The 22,661-nt window shown below is 36.9% G+C and overlaps 3 protein-coding genes and 1 long non-coding RNA gene across 5 annotated transcripts; 1 reads left to right on the top strand and 3 right to left on the bottom strand.

The window, feature by feature from the left end:
* Positions 1-1,464: 1,464 nt before the first annotated feature.
* On the bottom strand, positions 1,465-3,693 carry LOC109169734 (UPF0307 protein IL0389). Its single transcript, XM_019318623.1, has 6 exons — positions 3,268-3,693; positions 3,070-3,118; positions 2,914-2,965; positions 2,403-2,581; positions 1,979-2,080; positions 1,465-1,798 (listed from the first exon to the last, which is right to left on the bottom strand). Exons 1-6 carry the CDS (start codon positions 3,612-3,614, stop codon positions 1,643-1,645), a joined length of 885 nt encoding a protein of 294 aa, XP_019174168.1. The 5' UTR covers positions 3,615-3,693; the 3' UTR covers positions 1,465-1,642.
* A 2,149-nt stretch (positions 3,694-5,842) lies between these two features.
* LOC109170635 lies at positions 5,843-10,094 on the bottom strand. Of its 2 annotated transcripts, none has more exons than XM_019319834.1 (13): positions 9,808-10,094; positions 9,307-9,599; positions 8,584-8,906; positions 8,344-8,436; positions 8,168-8,258; positions 7,907-8,000; positions 7,707-7,804; positions 7,424-7,493; positions 7,190-7,293; positions 6,984-7,100; positions 6,796-6,872; positions 6,492-6,536; positions 5,843-6,410 (listed from the first exon to the last, which is right to left on the bottom strand). In XM_019319834.1, the coding sequence occupies exons 2-13, from the start codon at positions 9,559-9,561 to the stop codon at positions 5,957-5,959; spliced, it is 1,821 nt and encodes a 606-aa protein (XP_019175379.1). In that variant the 5' UTR covers positions 9,562-9,599; positions 9,808-10,094; the 3' UTR covers positions 5,843-5,956. The 2 variants fall into 2 exon arrangements, with proteins under 2 accessions (XP_019175379.1, XP_019175380.1); XM_019319835.1 differs by lacking the exon at positions 9,808-10,094 and adding an exon at positions 9,698-9,746.
* Positions 10,095-10,858: 764 nt separating this feature from the next.
* Positions 10,859-12,339, bottom strand: LOC109169703. Its single transcript, XR_002052289.1, has 2 exons — positions 12,192-12,339; positions 10,859-11,394 (listed from the first exon to the last, which is right to left on the bottom strand). It is a non-coding gene; the product is annotated as an uncharacterized LOC109169703 (long non-coding RNA).
* A 1,988-nt stretch (positions 12,340-14,327) lies between these two features.
* On the top strand, positions 14,328-17,571 carry LOC109170520 (tubulin beta-1 chain). Its single transcript, XM_019319673.1, has 3 exons — positions 14,328-14,916; positions 16,359-16,628; positions 16,725-17,571. Exons 1-3 carry the CDS (start codon positions 14,508-14,510, stop codon positions 17,399-17,401), a joined length of 1,356 nt encoding a protein of 451 aa, XP_019175218.1. The 5' UTR covers positions 14,328-14,507; the 3' UTR covers positions 17,402-17,571.
* The last annotated feature ends 5,090 nt before the right edge of the window (positions 17,572-22,661 follow it).

Consider the following 22,661-nt stretch of genomic DNA (forward strand, 5'->3'; position numbering starts at 1 on the left):
TAGTTCTCGAACATAGGATAGATGGTGGAAAATTTTGAGTTTTTCAAGAAATTATTCAACTAAATCAGTCTGTCCCAACACATGATTTAACGAGTCCCTCAATTATTCCTGTTTTCATACCGAGGATCGATAATTGAATTGACACAAAATGTCATTCTTCTATGATATATAATTGTCCTTTAATTTGCAATTGAAAGGCATGCAAAAGTGTCTTTAATTTTGATTTGGCAGAGCGGATAGCATGGAATGGAGTGGAAGACCATGCGTGCATATCTAGAAAGAATTGGAGATGATCGATCAAGACCATATCGTCCTTTCTTTCTGCATTCTTTTCAATGATACTACCACCACTTTTATTTCACCAATACCGCTTACAGCCTACATCCACATGTTTTATGTCGTGTAAAGGGCCATTTGGGTTTTTAGTATTCGTTTAAAAAACTATACTTTTCATTTCTCTAATATATATCTTTGCTTTTTAGAAAAGGATTGAGTCATCCTTGCAAAAAAAAAAAAAAAAAAAAAAAAAAAAAAGTGACGATTAACTGGTTTGGTCCTCTCATCTCATTTCCTTTTCATGGAAATTCTTCTTCACCCCCTTTTGTTTTCTTGCCAGGGGTCTAAAGCCTCGTAATTGACGGAAGAGAAAAAAACTTGACTTTGACGCTTATGGGTAACTCAATTGGTTCTCAAGTCCTCACGAGTAACTTAATTGGTTTTCAGGTGACAGATTGCACCCAATGATGCAAGAATGAATCATAGCAGATAGCATCACTCTCTTGTGAGTACTGAATTACTGATCCTCCAATAAGGCCAGGGTGTGGGGGTCGGAGTGAGGGATTTGGCACCGACAGCTAGCATTGAATAAGGACAGTTAATTAACAGCCATGACTTGTGTAAGTGTCTTGTGCTTATCTACGTACCTTCTTTTCATCTCATCATCCCATTATATAGTAAAAGCTGTGGGAATATCCCTTTTCATCACAACCTTATCAGCTAAGTTTTATTGTCTTCTTGCGGCTTATTACCTTTCTTTTCCAAAACACTGTGCAACCTATGCAACTACACATCTCACCTTCTGTTTCTGCTTGGCGCTTTCGCTTGTTTTGCCGGGGTAATGCCCGTGTAAGTTGTACATATACAACTCTTGCTTCTTCTTCTTAGTATATCTACCGTTACTCCAACCCTGTATCCTCAAAGTCTCGTATCTCAAAAGGTTATGCGATAATACAGGGCTAAATAACTTTGATTATCCTAGTGAAAAGTGAAGTGACATAGTTAGAAAAGAGGTTTATGTCTGAATCGGATGTCATTAGGGGTGGGGTATGCATGCTTTTGTCAGGATAGAAATGTCAAAAAGATTTTCGAGCCTATTCCCACTAAACCTTTTGAGAAGATGAAAATGTGATAATATTTGGACCCTACAGTGATGATCCTGTCTATACAACCAACTAAATCTTGTTCTGCAGAAACTGTATGTCACTAATGTCAGGTTAGTTCAGGCCTTCAGCTTCTTCAATCTTCATGACATTTAAATCATTAATAATGAATGATCATGTCTATATAATGCCCTCACAAGTAATGTTTATGTAATGTCTATCATCAGAGCCAAAAACAGTAAATAGTACCAGATGAGGATTGTCTACTCAACTGGAAGCTGCTTAGCTATGCGTAGAAGGAAACGAGTGAGGGACTTTTTGGCATTGATAAAAGTTATATCCACTTCGCTTTCCTTTCCCTCTTCACTGACTTCTGGCCGTTGGATGGATTGAACTTTACGGACTAGGCTCCGCAATTCCTGTAACAATGATATTATGGACTAGACCTAAGTTACAGGAGAGTAAAAGTTTAACATTTAAGGCAAAGGTGCAAGCAAATTAAATATGCATAAGAGTGGAGCAATGTGAGAAGTCTTTATTTGGATGACAAGGCTGATACCAATATTGAAGGATAACAATTACAGAGGAGAAGAACTAACCTGACGATCAAACTCGACCTCACGCAGAGAATATATTTCATTGCTAACCTCGACGTCCTTATTGATCAAGCCATCAAACCATCTGTCAGCCAATTCAATACTCTGCAACAAGTGAAAAGAGATGACACCATGTGTTCTTTATCTTCTCTTTACTAGCATGTTTTATGTTCGTTTTCATCTCTCCTTTTAGTGCAAAATTTTTCTTCAGTGTTTACTTCTTGTGATTAACTAACTAGGTTTTGTAACATTCTACATAATGTTAGCCCACATCAATCTCATGCCTCTCCTTCATGACAACTAGTATCTTTGATTATAAAATGGGGATTTTGATTGTAGTCCTATCAATTCACTACAGAAAACAACCGCATAATTGAATTGAACAAAGAGAAGTTATGAGTGATGTATATAATGCCAATTGCCATACCTCTTCATTATCATCATCCTCATCCTCGTCCTCAGATTCATAAACTTCATCATCATTTTCATCTTCAGTACTCCATATTATTGAACCAGATAAAGCCTGAAACTTATTCTGGTCACCATCTTTTGTTGCCTCAATTAAGCCATCCATCAATTCAGGTTCTACATCCCGAAGTAGTCTACCTAGTATGAACTTAAATTACACAATAAGTATTATGGCTTTTGGGTAAATGCATAAACAATTGTTAATCTAAGCTGCCTGCAAGATTTCCACATAAATTTAAATCTATTTACCTGCTTTAACCCATATATCTCTCTAACTAATCTAGTAAAATATAGGTAAAGAGCACCCAAATGTATAAAGGCCCCCAATGCAGCATAAGACCGTGACAATTCTATCAAGATTATCACAACCATTAGTGTTAGGTTGAACACCAATCACATTATTGCCGGATACTATCATGCTTTCATACGGTTCAAAATTCTGATTAATATTCAGACTTTCAGAGGCAGACCTATATAGTTGAATTGTCTGCGTTTTCCTTCTCGGACGTCACGACCTAATCTCTGCGTCAAACAAGCAAACAGTTTGCCTTCATAACCTTCAGAACAACCGGACAGCCTTGCCGGCCTACTAGCAATGAAACATGGAGTTTACATAATGCTATCACCTTAACAAGCATGATTGCCTCGTAAACCTCCCGCTCAAGTGCAGCAACTCTGATTGATCAATGAAAAATAAAAATAAAAATAAAAATAAGAAGAAAAAGAAAGAGAGCAGAAATACAATCACATTGCATTAATTGTTCAGGAAGTTAGCAGCTCACGCACTCACTGCATAAATTTTTTTTAAAAAATATTTGCATTACCTGAGAATACGTTTGATTTGAGGAGGCTGGAACTTAGCCAGTTCCATTCCCCAGCGTACACAGCGCTGAGCTTCGCGCTTCTTCTCATTCCTGCTCTTCTTTAGCGGCGTATCGGATTCGCTGCCGCTCGACTCAGGCGGTACGGGAGCGTCCCGCAGTCTAATGGCGCCGGCACCGGAGCTGAGGTGGCGAGACGCCAAAGGAATCGAAGAAAACTGCGGCCGACGGCAGAAGCTAGCAGGAGAAGACGGTAACGGAGAATGGAGAAACCGAATCATTACTGCGCGGGAACAAACATGGTGATGCCATCTTGGCCAGTTCAATAAAGCCTTCATCGCACGCACCATTGCTCTCAGAGTCTCAGCTCGAAACTACGCAGTATGACTGTATAGCTTCCCGCAACAAGAAGCTGACAGTTTCGGATAGACCGATCTCGTTCCGGTTCAAAATTGGGTTATACCAAATGGACTTGGGCCAAAAAGTTTTTCCCGTTTGGGCCTAATGGCAAGAAGACCCAATACGGCGTCGACCTCTGCCACTGTGATTAATACTCTGAGCATCCCACATCGGATTTGTGAGCAAAAGAATTGGTGCTATGCCTACTATAAAAGACACCGTGATACGACATTATCAACCATGATCCTTCAGGCAAGTTTTAAGGGGATATGAGGAGTGGTCAATGCTCGCATTTGATGTGAGATGAGTGCCCACCTCGCCTGTTACGACAATGAGGCACTCCCATTTTTACCATCTGATCCCTATTCTTGAAGGTCATCACTAATTTTAGTATCCAAAATTTTTTTAAAAAATTACCTTTAAAGAGTTAATTATACATAAGTTATGTATTTTAACGTAATTTATGTATTTTGTATAAGAACAAGAAGCAAATAAACTAGTTTAGGTTTGTAAGTTCATTAATATGATGTATCATATTTCACAAGTCATTCAAACGGGTTGTTATATTGTGGATCGCGGTGTACATGCGTCGTGGTTAAAATGACGCCGTTTTTTTAAGTAAAGAAATGGCGGGGCGTCCCACTGCTTCACGTATTATTTTTATATTATCAAATGAAATTGTAGTTATATCAAAATGATACTGTAGTTTTGGTGAAATGAAACTACAATGTATATAAAATGAAACTGAATAACATTTCACATATTTGAGTATATATTGTACAATGAAGCTGTAATTATATCAAAATGATCATATAGTTGTGTTTTAATAAAACTATAGTGTATATAAAATAAAATTAAATAACATTTTTACATATTTGAGTCTATAAATATTGAATGAAACTGTAGTTATATCGAAATGAAACTGTAGTTGTGTTGAACTGAAACTGCAGTGTATACAAAATAAAACTGATTAACAGAGTTACTTTTTGCGGAAAAATGCGGAATGGCGGGAAACGGATGCCGTTTCTTTTCATTAAACAAAACAACGTCGTTTTGATGAGCGGTGCATGATCGATTATGCACTGCAATGCACGATAAAGTTTGCCTTCAAACTTAGCTTGGTTTATCTTGCCTTATTAAAGATAGATGTACCATATTTCACAAGTTGTGTGGACCATATTTTGTCTATTGTAAAACAATGTACATTCAGTACAAAAATAATGTACATATTCAAAGGATGTACATTATTTTTGTTCTAAGTGTACATTATATTGTATAATGTACATTCAGTACATAAATAATGAACATTTAATATGTTAAAATGTACTTTTTGTTATGGTCCACGTAAAATTGTGTGGACTATGCCGTTATCACAAATGGACTTGGGCCTAATGGCAAAGAAGGCCCAATACGGCTCGACCTCTGCCATGTGATTAATATTCTAGGCATCCCACATCGGATTTGTGAGCAAAAGAATTGGTGCTATGCCTACTATAAAAGACACCGTGATTCAATGTTGTCAACCATGATCCTTCAGGCAAGTTTTAAGGGGATATGAGGAGTGGTCAATTCTCGCAGTTGATGCGAGATGAGTGCCCGCCTAGCCTGTTACGACAATGAGGCACTCCAATTTTTACCATCTGATCCCTATTCTTGAAGGTTATCGCTAATTCTAGTCCAAATTTTTTTAAAAAAATTACCCTTAAAGTTGTAATTATGTGGGTATGTATATTTTGTATAAGAACCGTAAGCAGCTAAGGAAAATACTACATAGATTTTCATTAAGAACTGTAAGCAGCTAAGGAAAATACTACATAGATTTTCTTTGTACGATTTTATAAATTTGACTTTTTTTTTTAGGACTCACAAACACATGTCATGAAGTAAAAATGAGGGAGTAGAATTTGAGAATATATGTAAAACTCTGGGAATACATGTAGTAGAATTAAGATAAACTAGTTTAGGTTGCAGTCTTCCTGCATAGCAGTTTTGATGTGCATAGCAGTTTATTTTGCCGTTTAGTTTGCATAGCAGTTTTGATGTGCATAGCAGTTTATTTTGCCGATTAGTTTGCAAGTTTACTAATGATGTATCATATTTCACAAGTCGTGCAAACTTAGCTTGGTTTACCTTAATCTTTTGATTTGCGAGTTATTAAAGATGTACCATATTTCACAAGTCGTGCAAACTTAACTTGAATTGTAATATGATGATGTAAAAATTTTAGGGATAATATACAAGTATGATTGTATATGTATAAAAGAATGCTTGATTTGTACACAAATTGTTGAACCTAAGCTAAACCATCTAAAATATCCAAGGCATTAGCCTTTGGGATGTCCATCTTCTTACAAGGGGAGTTACCAGCACTCCTACTCAGGGACCAACTCTGATTCTTCTTATTGTTGGGTGATACAAGTTCTTGGCTTTTGCTTAGTCCAGGAACAAGCTTTCTGCTTTTCATCACTCCTTCCAACAATCTTCTATCTTCTGCAGAAAGTTGTGCATTTGGTACTTTCAGGTTACTGTTAGGTGGTGTTTCGGGATGCAGGGGGACTAGTCTTTTAGGAGCCGTTGATCTCCCTGCCAACGCCCTGTGGCCGTTGAATCTCACCAGGGTGATGAGGCGGTGAAGCCATGACACGAGCTCGAGGATGTACGAGTCCATTTTGTTTTTCTGCGCGTGGTAAAGTGTCTGCAGCCGGATTATGGTACTCTGCACGTCTGCTTTCTTCCCAAAATCGTTTCTGCAGTGAACAACGTACACCTCTTGAGTGTCTCCAATGGAGAAAAGGTTTGATATCGAAAATAATGAAGAAAACACTAACCCGGTGTTGGCCCATTCTCCGACCCATCCAAAACCTTGATGTGCCCTGCTTCCACATCCAAAATTCAAGAAATCAATTATATTGCATTAGAAGATTGACGGTGTTAAGAGTACTACATTGATAAAATAAGAGAGAACATATGCCTTCATAAGGCCATGAGTTAGACTAGCTAAAAATTGTGGTTTGGTCCATGTGCATTATAGCCCAGTTGAGTGACCTTAGTCCAATCTTTGTTAGTAAGATACGGGAATAATGCTAAGCTTGTTTAGGCAACTAATGATTAATGAAGACAGGTTTACTTTACTTTGTAGTGTCAGTGGCTATTGGAACAAGCCACTGTAGAGTTCTCTCCATTTCAGCCTTGATTTGAGGAACAGTGAGCTGCAAGGAATCATGATGTAAACGCATTAGTAAACGAAAACCCGCCAAATCCCAGTGGTAATGGATGAAAATTGTAAGCATTTTAAGAAACTAGTCAAGGGACAGACAAACCTCCTCGTTCGTGTCAAGTGGCTGCAGCTGAGATCGAAGCGCTGCCTTTACAGCTGAAGGCAACCCATTATACAATGTATCCCTCGTGTTGGGAGGTAGGGAAGTCGGGCACGATGCCTGCCATTATATCGAATCCATTATGACTATACTAATAAAAAGCAGCAGTAAATGGAACCAAGTCTACAAATTTTAACTCCCGTGCTTACAATGTTATCTATTTTAGTGATCAGGTTAGCATAGTGTAAAGCCAGACCAGCTGCTCCTAATCTTTCTGGTCTCTTTGCAGTATCCTTGACCACATAGATCAATCCTGGTCCAAGTAAAGAACATCATAAGTAGAAATCATAAGAAAACCTTGTAACTTTATAGTTCGAACCCAAAAGGCTTTGAAAGAATATAGTCCATAATCAACATTATTATGGAAACTTATGCTACCATACCACTGTCTCCAAATGCATTGTTAATCTCATGATGAACGAAGGTAACAATGTCAACAAGCTTCTCCACAACCTACAAAAATAAAATATGATGTCACATGGCTAAATGGCCATAACATAAAGAAAAATATAAGAATATCTAATTCACCGGGAAGGTGGGAACTACAATCTGTATGCCAAATTTGCTAAAGTTTCATTCTCGACCATTACTAATGCAAGGAAGAAATTTGGCTCCAAATTTAGAGAAGATAAAACTAGAAAAAGTTTTTTTTTTTTTTATAAGTACCTCTTCGAGACCTTTAGACCAAAGAGACTTCTTCCTCAAGCCCCGCACAGTTTTTCTTTGTTGTTTAAGCTCACTGTGCAACATTTCAAGACTCTCTCCTACAACAAAAAACGAAAGGCACAGCTAGTCAAAATAATGTACTATATTGCAGTAGTCACCCAAAAAACAAAGCCCTAATTCTTGAATTATCTCCAACATACCTTTACGAGGTAGATTTAAAGAGAGTAATTCATCAACTTGCCTCCGATAATCTTGTTCAAATCTGTCTAAAGTATGCATCTCATGATACAGTTCCTGCACGTAAAACAAGCCTTGTCTATCATATCAACTGAAAAAAGAGAATGGACAAATATACAAATGGATCATCATTTCATTAGAATTGAATACAAGGACTAAAGGGCATATGGGTAAATCATGAAAACCTAACAACGATAACAGATTTTAAACGAAAACAATCTTACTGAAGTATGCTGTGCGAGAGTGGCCAACTCGTGCATTGTCATTTCAGCCTCCTCTCTGAGTTGTTTACTATTTACAGGGTCAGAATCCAACCTGAAACATGGTTGCACAGTTTGCATTATATCCCGATTAAATAACAAGTTAACAACAGTTAATTCATGAAAAGCATCTAACTTACTTTGAAAAGAATCGATCCAGGTTGTGCCATTGTGGATCTTTACACATATTTCCAAATCTGACCACCTCACGAGAAAAGACATCAAATTCCTCCCTACAAGAAATGCAGAAATGTAGTATGGTTTAATGCCTAAAGGTTTTGCAACACAATAATAAGGTCAGAAAACGTCTTGAACCATCTTTGATATTAGTAGAGACCTTTTATCGGCAGGGAAAGGGCCATGGTATTTAAGATGCTAACCTTTTGTCAGCAGCAGCTATAGCGAGTAGCTCTTTCGTATCCGTAGAGACCAACTCTCGCACTCCTTGTAAATGTAGAATTTCCTCTTTCAAATACTGGATACTTTCTTCAGATAGAGATTGCAATAAACTAGCACCTTTGGTGATCGTATTTGCAACCTCAAACGCCAGTATGGATATTCTGTTCCCTCTCGATCCCGCGCCAGTAATAAACCCACTGTTGTTCAAATTCGTCATGCTGCTCCCTAAAGTGTCTAGAACTTCCACCGCCTTTTCAAGGCTCACTATGCCAGCTTTCCCAATAAAAGAGCTCCCGTGAGGCGACTGTCACAAGAAGATTAAGTTGTTCTTACACAACGAGAATAAAACAGGGATTGAAGAAGACCCAAAGTTCACTGGCACTTCAGTAGGTTGAGAAAATAGTTATGAACATTGTAACAGAGTCAGTACTACTCAAAAAAAAGTTCACTGGCACTTCTTATTTCCCCGACAAGGAGCTAGAAAGGGAAGAAGAAAACCGTAACATGTGCAAATCGTGGACTTATTCATGTTTCGCATTTCTCTTTTAAGATCGTACCAGTTGAATACTATTGACTATATTACAAGGTAGTATCTGTTCAATTTATACATTATCTCATTCACATCAATATAGATTTTTTTTTTAGGATTCAAAATACTTACTTCATACTAACCAAATGCAAACATCCATAATTAGGCATATTACCTTGTTAGCAACTGTCCTAATAGGCGTTGAGGGCTTCAACTCTCTAGAGATAGATAAATGCAAGTCACCAGAATCATATAGATTCTGCATCTTCTTAGCAGCAGCACTTGCATTGGGATATTCATAAGAATCGGTATCATTATTCTCCTGCCCAGATTTTTTCACTGATTTTGGCTTTTTCGAACCCTTTGAGCTCCTCTCATGGCGACCCTCAGCTCTATTCCTAGCTGTCCCTCCTGCGCAAACTCCCCCCATTCCACTGCCCAATCAAAGTTTCTGCCTTTTCACCTTATCTGAAACAAGTAAACCAAAAATGCAACCGTCAAAGCTAGAATTCAGTACCGTTCATCCTGATCAAAGTCAAAAACAGCAGAATTCTCCGAAATTCTACCTATAAAAACCAAATGTTGTTCATCTTTCTGGGATAATAAGCTGAAGAACTAACCATATGGGAAATCAAGAAACATGGTATTAATAAAATTACAAAAGAGAAGAACTTACGTGAGAGAAAAGCGAGACAATCAGCAAATTTGCAGAGAGAAGCTTTGGTGCAATTGGAAGAATGGAATAGTACAAAAGTTCACACCGCGTTAAGCGACTAAAGAATGGCAAAATCTCTTCAACAACCGGATAGGATCGGAATTATATTTAGAATGCAAATTGCACAAACGCCACCACAAGACTTGACCAAACTCCAAAAAGAGTGCTACCCTTTAGCATTGAATTTGTCTTACCATCTCTCTCTCTCTCTCTCTTTATTTTGTTCGCTTTCTGGGTAAATTTTGACTGATGTAAAACTGGGAATAAAAGTCTCGTCTGAAATGTAGGCGGACGCGGAGCGCAGAAGGAAGAGATGTGTGAACTCTCAAGTCAATCCCGCCGGCCGGTAGGGGATGTGGGGTGTGATTAGCGTCGGTCATGGAATTATTCATTTTCCATGTTTACCCATTCTTTTAATCATGTTTTCAAGTCTACCAAAATAGCTTTAACAATCCTTTCTCATTATAATAACTTTGGTCTAAAGTGTACATTTTACACTTCAATATAAAAATATATCTTAAAACATGCTTATTGAATGCCTAATCAACCATGCTTAGCATATCAAAGAGCGGATTAATCAAATTAGAAGGCATTCTGCATGCTATCAAAGGACAGGTTAATCAAGTTAGAGGGCATTTTATACTATGTCCTTCAATCGCATTAGAGGCCATTCTGCATGCTATCAAAGGGCTAACCAATCATGTTAAAGACCATTTCATGTTTATATCGACTAATCAATGCTAGAATCAACAAGTATTATCTTATTTTGAACTGATTAACCAATACACTAAGAATAGGTTTTCATAGGGGTGGTTAAACTATGGCTTATCCAACGTATCAATTGGCATATTTTCAACATGTTAGTTGTTACATGTCAGTGAATATAAAAGTTGACTTTCACAAATTCTGTATTATTTTATTAATCTTAGCAAACTTGCAAGTAGTAGTAATGGGACCACCGGGGAGGGGGGGTGGGGGTAGAGGTCAAATTCGGCAAAGCAACATGCATATCTGTCAAAGTTATGAGGTCCACAATGATGGTACATGTATTTACTAGTTTGAAGAGTACAGCCTTCATTTGAAGTTCTGGAGTTGAAATGGTCAAGTCCAAAAATTATTAGTACACCAATGGAAACAGAATCTACAGCGTTTTTTAATACAAAATGCTTTAATTTATGAGACCACAACCACTATGTAAAATGCTTATAAGTTGCAAGCGGTGAAGTCTACGCCTGTAAAGAACCGAGAGACTGGAGCGATGGCTACGACTCGCCGCGCCGGAAAGTCACCGGTGTTCGACGGCGTGAGACAGTGCACGTGCATGTCAGGCGAAGGATGAGATCCATTTGCAAGCGTCGTTTTCTTCGGAATTAATGGGTGACAGTAGCGATCACGGACTATTCATCCTGTTTACCAAGTCCATACGAGGTCATTGATTTCAGCTCCTCGTACAAGCATAATTAATTCCGAACTACTCTGTTGAACAACGCTGTTCCATTACCCCAATTCGCTTATAAACACAGCATATCGATAGATTGGGAAGAAGACCTGTCAAAAATTTCAAGCCATTCCTGTAAAAATTTGTTTCTTTGCTTCAGGTATTATATACAGCAGCAGAAGTCGCATTAATATAATAATATGTATCCTTTTGTAGTGTTCTATGGGTGGATTTATCAAGAAAAAACTCCCAGATTCAACTTAAAAGGAAATAGTATTGGGTGCTATATTCATCTCTATGGCATTAAAATAGTACCAAAGAGCCAAACTCAAGACCCAAAAATGCTGCCCTAATACATTTATAACATTTATAAGTGAAAAACTATTGCACTCAGAATGAAAAGGACTAATGATTTTTTCTGCAAAGATCTTTAGATCTCAGTATAAGTTATCCTCATTGTGCCAACTGTAAATCCATAAAATAATTTTGAGAGGTTAATTCGAAAAATGAATCTAGGGATCTATAATCTATTAGCTAAATATAATGAAAAGCAAGCATTCAGAATGAGTAGGAGGTTGATATTCCTTCATGAAATTAATCGGAATAATTTATGTTCTTCCTCATCATGTTTGCCTTCATCCAATCAAAAACCCCAAAAAACATTAACGGCTGTAAAAGATAAAACACATAAACAAACACGAATCGGATAGAGAAAGTACAATTGCCATCAGACAATTTGGATCACTGCATCAGGTCAACCACAAAAGGCGACTCAGACGACCGTCGTGAGTAATTTAATCCAAGTTCATCACACGGCGTTTGTAATTCCATGCCATTATTGAAAACAAAACAAAACAAAACAAAATGGACACAGAGACGAGAAATTGGTAACCAGAAGCTGCACCACCTGCACCTTGGTTGAAGAAGACCAGGCTTACGAATATAAAGGAGCAGGAGCTGCGCAGTTAGGGTTTCTTTAGACGGCGAAAGCCGAAAGACGACCTTGTTGGGCTTATCGGAGCACGACTCCATGATGATCGGGCCATCGGTTCTGATAGGTAGCTTTTAAGTTCATAGGCTGTAGCCCATGATTCCAAAAGCCCAACTATAGACTGTCCAATAGTTATGCTGTGCAACCGTGTGCGTCATGCATGGTGCACACTGTTACAAAACGACATCGTTTTGACTAAAAACGTGCGTCCTATTTAAAAATAAAATCAGTTTCGATTTCCCTCAGCAGCATTATGTTGTTCATTCATTTTGGATATTTACTTCATTCATTGTGGATATTTAGTTTATTCATTCTGAATTTTGTGTTATTCATTCATTGTGGATATATAGTTATAAATTTGTGTATATATAGTTATGAATTTGTGAATATATAATTCAAATTATGCACAAAAGATGCTATTGCAGGGAATTGAACCTGTTTTTTTTTTTTTAATGAAACACGCGTTTTTAGTCAAAACGACGTTGTTTTGCAATCGTGTGCACCATACATGGTGCACACGGTTGCACATCATAATTTGCGTAGACTGTCTCACTTGCGGCAAATTATTGTATAGACCGTGGTCCAAAATGTCGTCATTTTGATGTTAAAAAAAACAATAATAATAAAAAATCCCGCACGCGTGTTAAAATAATGAGCATTCTATAATAATATACTTTATTTTATGAGTTAAAATAATGTACTTTATATATATTAGAATAATAAAAGAATAATAAAAGTTTTTATGTAAGATTATGTATTTTATGAGTTATAATAATATACTTTATGTGTTTAATAATGTAATTTACCTTATTATGATTATTTGTTAGTTAAGATAACAATTGTGAGCTTTTTAGTAAATCAAAATGTGGGACATGATAGCGGCTTGCAATCCAGCATATTAAGAATGTGTTTGGTTGGATGGAAAATGTTTTCATTGTTGAATTTGATAAAAACTAAAATTTTCTTTGCTTGGTTGAATGGAAAACATTTTCTACGATAATGAGGAAAACATTTTATACTATAATGAGGAAAACATTTTCCTTGGCCTCCCCTTGGTATTTTATTTTCCATAGAAAATAAGGAGGACAATTATGCCCTTACCAGTGTTTTTTAATTATTATTATTGTTGTTATTATTGTGTAGGGGTATAATTGTATTTACACTCATTATTTATTACAATTCCAAATCAAGCCAAACAATGAAATTTATATTCACAATAATTTATTTTCCACCAACAAAATAATGAAATCCATTTTTTTTGGAATTTATTTTCTATGAAATTTCAATTTTATTTCCCTTCAAATATTTTCTAGCAAACAACATGGGCTATAAAGGAATTAATAATATTTTATTCTAATTCTAAGATTAAAAAGAATAAAGATCTATTGATGGAAGATGTGGATTGGATTCTATGTAAACACATGAAAATTAAGGTCTGACATGTGGGTTGATTGTGCAACTTGTGCTTTATCTTTGTAATAACTTTAGGAGCGGGGTCTTATAAATTAATGATTAGTGTGACGAAGTTAGGATCACTAACAGGGTGTTTTGTTGAAGAGAATTTAAATTACCTTCCCACCTAATTTCAAAGGCCACAAAATTACCTTGTTTGGTTGAAAAAAATTGCAATTCCTCCATTTTCATGGGATTTTAGGAAGAAAAGAAAATAGTGATGAGTCAAAATTATCCCTTCATTTTTTAACCTAAAATTAATGTCTAACAACAACAATGGACATTTTGGATTTTATACTACTTATTCTCTTTCAATTCTCATGTATACCAAACATTAGAATTGAAATTCCAGTAATTCTATTCTTGTAGACCAAACACTCTGGAATTTAAATTTTCACTTTATTGCCAGTAATTTATCTCCCATAAAATTGCAATTCCTTTTTCTACGTAATTCTCCCTCCCCAACCAAACGCCATGTAAGTTTAATAATAATAATTGGTGAAGGAATTAATATATTTGTTAAACATAAATTATCGAACCAAACAAGGCCTTAGAAAACAAGCAATAAAATTATCCGGGCAGTTATGCTGTCCGTATTCATCCCGGCTGTCACTACATCCAATTCACATGCGTCATTCCAACTCCTCGCTGTTACCATCCACTATCCTCGACAACTGCTCAAATATCTCATCCTCTCTCCATTCTCAAACAGAATATCCCTATCTCTCTCTCACTTTCCCTCACCATTAAACAAAACCTAGCTAGGTATCAGGGGGAAAAATGAGAGAGATCTTACATATTCAGGGAGGCCAGTGCGGCAACCAAATTGGCTCCAAATTCTGGGAGGTTATCTGTGATGAGCATGGCATTGATCCTACCGGCCGTTACAAGGGCGACGAAGGAAGCGGCTCCGCCGATCTCCACCTCGAGCGCATCAATGTTTATTTCAACGAGGCTTCTGGCGGCCGTTACGTCCCTCGCGCCGTCCTTATGGATCTCGAGCCAGGTACCATGGACAGTATCAGATCGGGGCCGTTTGGACAGATCTTCAGGCCCGATAACTTCGTGTTTGGACAGTCTGGTGCCGGAAATAACTGGGCCAAAGGTCATTACACCGAAGGCGCTGAGTTGATCGACGCCGTTCTCGATGTTGTTCGGAAGGAAGCTGAGAATTGTGACTGTTTGCAAGGTTTATCTTCGCTTCTCTTTCCGTCTGGATTTCTCTCTTAGTTCCTTATATGATGCATATGTATTTTTTGTTGCTTGATGTATCGTGTATGGATTGCGTGATTGATGCGGTGTTTTCAAATTTTGGCACACGCCAGGAGCTAGAAAAGTAGGTATCTGTATGCCATTGTTGTTTGGATCCTTTGCGCTGTGAATTTCGTGCTATCTGTCATTCCTTTTGCAGCCGTTATGCATTTGAATACCTTCTGTTTCGATTTCCAGTGGTGTTTGGTTTGCCTAACAAGCTAAGCATTTCCCATTTTGTAATAAGACTGCCTGTAGTTGATGGAGGAGATTGATTTTAATCCACTCACAAGAGTCACAGCAGACTCCTATGAGAGAAGATACTTGTCTAGAGAAACCGGTATTATTGGTTTAATCCAAAATGTCAACCTGTTTGGCTCTAATTGTCATATGCTTGTAATTGCAGTTTAGAGGTTTTCATGGTTAATTGGCCGACAACTTAATGATTAAACGGTAGTAATTTGTCTTGTACTATTATTTTTCTCTCATAAGTACATAACCATTTTTATTCTGATTTTAGCTGTCTTTGTGTGGCTTATTTAGCTAGATTATATATTTTATTAAAATTTGCTGTGAATCCTTTGATGCTTATCCCTGTGTTGAAATGCCAAACATACAAAATACGCTCAGAAAGCAATTGAGTACTAGAAGAAAGATAGTTCTAGTGAAATTGTGTAGATCTGGAAGGAAGTATTTTCTATTTGTGTTCTATTTTGGTGAAAACTATATGTAGATGGTATGTGTAACTTTTATGTTTGCATGATTGAGTGGTGTCTCAAAGTTCACGCCAGTGTTCATCAATCGCCAACATGATTATGTCACTTTATGGAAAAGTGGAATTAATCTTTAAATGGATGAATGACCTTGGTGGTCCTGATGGAGAGGCACAAAGATAAAATTGTTTACCTTTTTTTTCAAGTTCCTACTTTTTGAAGACTGTACTTGTGATTGGCATGCAGTGAAATATTATATTAATGGTGCCATCTAGTTTTCTTTGTTTGGTGGGTTAGATTTATGGTGAAACAATTCCATGCTTCATCCACCTCATTGTGACACCATTCATAAATGTGTCTGTCTGTCTTATTTGAGATACATTTGAAGTCACAAGGACCTACCTTCCTTTCTACTATTGCCTTCTCTTGCTCTTCTTTTTTTCAAATGCTTGGAATATACTGTTACTAAATGCTTTATGGGCTAAAATTGCTTGAAATTATGAACAGAAATTTTATTTTCTATGCAAACAGTTGTCATTGAATGTTGTATTCATTGCTTTGAAATTTTTATGTGGCTGCATGACAATTCTATAAGAAGACCATTTTAATACAAGATATGAGAAAATTCATTATGCTTTAATTTATACCACTTGTTGTATCATGGCAGGATTTCAGGTTTGTCACTCACTTGGAGGCGGTACTGGTTCTGGCATGGGAACTCTCTTGATTTCAAAGATAAGGGAGGAGTATCCTGATAGAATGATGCTCACATTCTCTGTTTTCCCATCGCCAAAGGTCTCGGACACAGTTGTAGAGCCATATAATGCCACACTCTCTGTTCATCAATTAGTGGAGAATGCAGATGAATGCATGGTCCTTGACAACGAAGCACTGTATGATATTTGTTTCAGGACCTTGAAACTCAGCACTCCAAGCTGTGAGTACATCCCTGTCTATTCACTAACGAGGAACATTTCAGAAGGTTTAATTTGTAGCGAATTATAATGTTTTTTTTTTTTTTTTTGTGTGGCAGTTGGCGACCTCAACCATTTGATCTCTGCAACTATGAGTGGAGTTACGTGCTGCTTGAGATTCCCTGGGCAGCTGAACTCAGACCTTCGGAAGCTGGCTGTGAATTTGATTCCTTTCCCACGTCTTCATTTCTTCATGGTGGGATTTGCACCGCTCACCTCTCGTGGGTCACAGCAATACATCTCTCTCACTGTCCCGGAACTTACTCAACAAATATGGGATGCAAAGAACATGATGTGTGCTGCCGATCCTCGCCATGGACGCTACCTGACAGCCTCCGCCATGTTCAGAGGGAAAATGAGCACAAAGGAGGTGGATGAACAGATGATCAACATCCAGAACAAGAACTCATCCTACTTCGTGGAGTGGATCCCCAACAACGTGAAGTCAAGCGTGTGTGACATTCCACCAACCGGCTTGAAGATGTCGTCAACATTTGTTGGAAATTCCACATCAATTCAAGAGATGTTTAGAAGGGTAAGCGAGCAATTTACAGCTATGTTTAGGCGCAAGGCTTTCTTGCACTGGTACACAGGGGAAGGGATGGACGAGATGGAGTTTACAGAGGCAGAGAGCAATATGAATGATTTGGTGGCTGAGTACCAGCAATACCAAGATGCCACTGCAGATGACGAGGAAGAGTACAACAATGAGGGCGATGAAGAATATGAAGACTAATTGCTGCTGCATCCACAAGTCTTTAATTCACTGAGTGCTGCTTCTTTTCTTTGTTTTTCTTATCTCATCTTCCTGAACTTGATGGTATGATTGTTTGTTGTGCTTAAACGTGTCTCTTAAGAATATTTTTGGCTGGCTTTCTAAAATATAGTTTATCATTGCACTTTCAATCAAATTTACGATGACCTCATCATAATAGTAGGGGCGTGTACTCGTATGAAGTGTACATCTGGGTTCCGGGGAATAGAATGGAGCAATTCAACTTTAAGCCACCTGAATAATGATTTATGCTCAGTTTGTAAGGAAGAAAATACTAGGAATTGGTTTTTACTTCTTATCTAATGAAAAATGACAAAAAATTTATTAGATTTTTTTCTTTGTAAATATGGTTTTGGGTGGATCCACTTTTAGAAGAAAAGGAGGAAACTTGCACAAATTACTGCACCCGCCTCGTAATACATTTAGTTTTTTTTTTTCTTCTCCCTCTTGCATAGCCTATAAAAAAAACCCATAAAAATCTACAATTATTGGGAGGTTGCTCGAGACAAAAAACACTGAGCGTGCACGCAGCACAAGTATTGTTTGGCCTTGCATGCTCGCCATCTGTCTTGACATATGGTGGTTGATGTTAGCAGGATAAGACCGACTGAGTATATATGGCAATCAGCTACTCGTGTATAGAACTAATTTGATAGGAATATTATTTTAACATTATTTTTTCTGGATTTCTCAAACAAATACTAAATATCAATGCATGCCGGCCATTTCAGAATTCAGACCCCCCAAAAAAAAAAAAAAAAAAAAAAAAAAATCCGAAAGCAAAGTCGGTTCACCACCATATTTATATATTAGGTGACCCACAAGGCTATAGCATTCTACAAACTAATATAAGCTAAGAGAAAATTAAAAAATGGGATGGTTTGCGAGAGAAAGCAGAGGACTAAGCCTGCAGGGGCCCGTGGGTGGTTCAATCTCACCACCGCCTTTGGGTTTGATGGTTTTCCTGGGTTCGGTGCTGTTTTGGATGTACATGGGAAGTGATTCTGAGTCAGACAAGAAGCAGCAGGCCAAGACCAATTTCATACTACGTTTCTTGCTCCCTTTGTTTGCCATCTTCTTAGTGCACTTCTTGATGGTTAGCAACCGCTGGTTCTCTCCGGCTCCAACGGGACATTATTCCAGGCCGTTTTACCAGTCCATGACTACAGCTGATAATGACGACACTACTACTACTACTCCTTTACGTTTGGCATTGCTGCTGCTGATACTACTTGTCCTCATAAATTATCAACCTTCAGTTCAGTCTGGTTGGTTCAAACTCCTTTGATCTCATCTCCACGTTCTCCAATGTAGACATACACTACTATAGTCTATAGTTTGTTTGTTTAGTAGAAAAAAAAAATAAATGTAATGTTCATCTTATTACTTATTATATACTCTTTCCCTCTCTTTCGGTTAACAGAGCCTGATTGAAGTTATTTTTAATTCAATTTTTAATAATATTAAGTTTAGTATTAGTATAGAGTAAATACCAGCCAAGGTCCCTTGAGTTTGGTGGTTTCGCCACTTATAGTCCTTAACTTTCGTAATTCCAGCCATGGTCCTCCGAGTTGCGAAATCTAACCTGCTGCCATCCTTCCGTTAATTTTTTCTGTCTAAGCCGTCTAAAGCAAGGATAAAATTGTCATTTGACATAAAATAAAACATTTGTTTTTAGAAGCATAAAATAAAACATTTAGAAATTAAAAAGCACAAATTAAGTCCCAAACCAGAGCCGATGAATCTGGGACGACGAGCTCGTCGTAGACGAATGCCAAGGTATCCGGCAATGCCGATGTGGAAGACACCTGCTCCATGCGCGGTCGCGACATGTTTTCCTTAAATTTTGAGATCCTCAAGGCTGGGAGAAAGAACGATGACTGTTACGAGAATGGGAGGGCGACTCGCCCAGTGTTCGTGACGCGACAACTATTCCTGATAAACAAGGGTGAATTGAACCGGGGCGAAGCCTCAGTCGCAAGGGTAGAGCAACACCAGCCTCAGCCGCAAGGGTAGAGAAACACCAGCCGCAGCCGCTGCCTCAGCCGCAAAAGGTGAAGAAGAGCCGGAGAGGGCAGAGGTCTCGGAGCTCACAGTATAGAGGAGTCACTTTCTACTGAAGAACCGGTAGATGGGAATCGCATATCTGGTTAGTGATTTTTAACTATTGACCGACGAAATCCCAAGCGGGTTTGGAGAGTTACAGAGACTAGAGATTTTACATCTCTTTTCAAATCAGCAAGATGTGTTTTTTGCAGACCAAATTTTTGGTTTTTTTTTTCACAGACTGGCATATTACAGAGAGCAGACGGTGGACGGACTACGACGGCGGATTAGGATGCCGGCGTTGTGCACCGTTAGGGTGTTCCAGCTCACCAGAGAAACGAGTTTTTGTTTTCAGTCATCAACCCACCACACGAACACAAAATCAGAGCCAAACGTGTAGACAGATTGATTTTTGTTTTCATCTATTCACCAGAGATTGGGCTCCCAATCAAATTGTAACAATGCCCACAAGGTGGCGAAGGAGGCAGAAAATGATGGCCCTCCAAACCTGCAATTGTAACTTCGGAGAATAAATGCATCACAGATTTCAACTCTATCGTAACAATTGAATAACAGAGATTTTTTTTTTTTTAAATCCATAGAGCTAATTTAGGGTTTACCGTCAAATTAAAAGAACACAAATCCAAAAATTAGAAGATTTATTAGAATTGAATGCATTAAGAGGAGGAGGAGGAGAGAATTGGGGTATGAATCAAGTCGTCATTCTCACCCAACAGGCTCTTCGCCGGACTTCAACAGAAAATTCCGGTGAAATGATAACGAGATGGTGAAGAACTACAGATAAGGCACGCAATGCCATTAAAACGAATTATGAAAGGCAAATGACAATTTTATCCTTGCTTTAGACGGCTTAGACGGAAAAAAATAACAGGAGGATGGCTGCAGGTTAGATTTCGCAACTCAGAGGACCATGGCTGGAATTACAAAAGTTAGGGACTATAGATGGCGAAACCACCGAACTCGAAGGACCTTGGCTGGTATTTACCCTATTAGTATACAAAATTTATATATTTAAAAATTACACTAAAAGTATTATTGAACACAAAAAATCAAATTTAAAAATAAGTAAAAAATATTAATACAAATAAACAAAGAAAAAAGGTTAATTTAAACAATAAATACTAAATAGTAAATATAACACATAAAATGGAACAGATAGAGTATATAAAATCATTTATCTTAATTTTTATACAACGTAAAATTTATGTGTATATATTTAAGAATTCTATACAAAATGTATATGAGGCCAATTTTATTATATAAGATTAATTACCTAAATTTTTTTATCAAATTATATATATATATATATATATATATATATATATATATATATATATATATATATATATGAATTATGTATAAATCATGTGTTCATCTTATTATATAAAATTAATCACCTCAAATTTTATAAATTTGTGGGTATATATTCATGAATTATGTACAAATAGTATGTAATATAATGTTTATCTTATAATATAAAATCAATCACCTCAAATTTTATTAAATTTGTCTGTGTATATACATTATTTCTATACAAATTATATATAATGCTAATCTTAATATATAAAATCAATCATCACAAACTTTAATGAAATTTGTTTGTATATATTCATGAATGTTGTGCAAATTGTATTTAATGTTTGTCTTATTATATAAAATCAGTCACCTTGAATTTTATCAAATGTGTGTATATAGTCATGAATGTACAAAACTACAAATCGTATGTAGTGTTCATCTTAGTATATAGAATCAAACACCTCAAATTATATCAAATTTGTGTCTATATTTATGAATTCTACACAAATCATATACATTGTTCATCTTAATATATAAAATCAATCATCACAAAGTTTATGAATTTGTAATAATCGTATGTAATATTTATCTTATTATACAAAATCATTCACTTCAAATTTGTGTGTATATAGTCATGAATTTTATACAAATCTTATGTAATGTTATAAAAGCAATCATCATAAATCAAAAGCCAAATGAAATTTACTCCGTTTCAGTTCTATAATTTTGTTCTCCCATTATTTTTTTAAGATAAAAATGTTAAATACCCACCAAAGGTCTGTCTCGTGTCCGAAGTAGAACGAGGCTATCTCTACGCGACGTTCTTCTGGGCATTCTACTAACCCCAGGATTTTGTCGAGCGCCCGGATCCATTCTTCCAGGATTACGGGATCTTCTTCTCCTGAGAACGTGGGTGGTCGATGATTTGAAACTTGTCGGGCGACGTCTGAGTTTGCGTTTGACGGAGGTGGTGGGGACCTGTTGTTGCAAAGAGCCACGTCGCTTAGTGCCTGAGCGACTCGTGTTAGTTGTTGCAGAGTTTGGGTCAGGGGGTCGTGTGTGGCGGGTTCTGGAGTCCTTGATTGTCTTCTGTTTGGTGCCATGTTGTTGTCCTCCTGGGTCAACGTTTATAGGAATGTTAAGTTTAGAGTATGGTGCCCTTACTTTGATGTGTTAATAGGGTCGGACTAAAAATCGTGTGTTCATGTGTTCAATTGAACTTTTTAAAAATTCGTGGAGCTAATTAACTTTTAGCAAAATGTTAAGGGGCTTATTTGACCCTTTTTTCTTTTTTCAAAGCTTTTTTTAAAAAAAATAAAATAAAATTATATTTTAGTATTTATAATTATTTTTGAATTATCAAAAGATTTGGACAATTTTTCTTAAATTCTCAAAGGGCATGGAAGAATAAGAACTTCGAATCAAACTACCAAAATGAATTTGCTCGGATTTATAAGCATCTTCTTCTTCTTCTTCTTCTTCTTCTTCTTTTTTTTTTTTTTTGAAATAAGGGTCAAATAGGCAACTCAATTGCACATCAAATTACAATTAGATCATCAAACTAAAAAACATAGAAATTAAGTCCCTGAACAACACAAAATGATGCAATTAAACCCAAAATGACATGTTTTACTTGAAAGAGCGGTTACTAATTTTTAAAATAATTTTAAATAAAATAATTAATTAAAATTAGAACTTTAAAATTATTAAAAAAAAAAAAAAAAAACTCAACTACCGGTGGCTTCGTCTCCCACATTTAAAATTTTAATGTATAGTAGACACATTTACAAAGAATCATTTATCAATGCCGATCACAACAGAGTAAATTTGATGGAAAAGAGCGTCATCTCAAAACCTT

This window comes from Ipomoea nil, unplaced genomic scaffold (genome assembly GCF_001879475.1).
Source record: "Ipomoea nil cultivar Tokyo-kokei standard unplaced genomic scaffold, Asagao_1.1 scaffold3321, whole genome shotgun sequence".
Lineage (NCBI taxonomy): Eukaryota > Viridiplantae > Streptophyta > Magnoliopsida > Solanales > Convolvulaceae > Ipomoea > Ipomoea nil.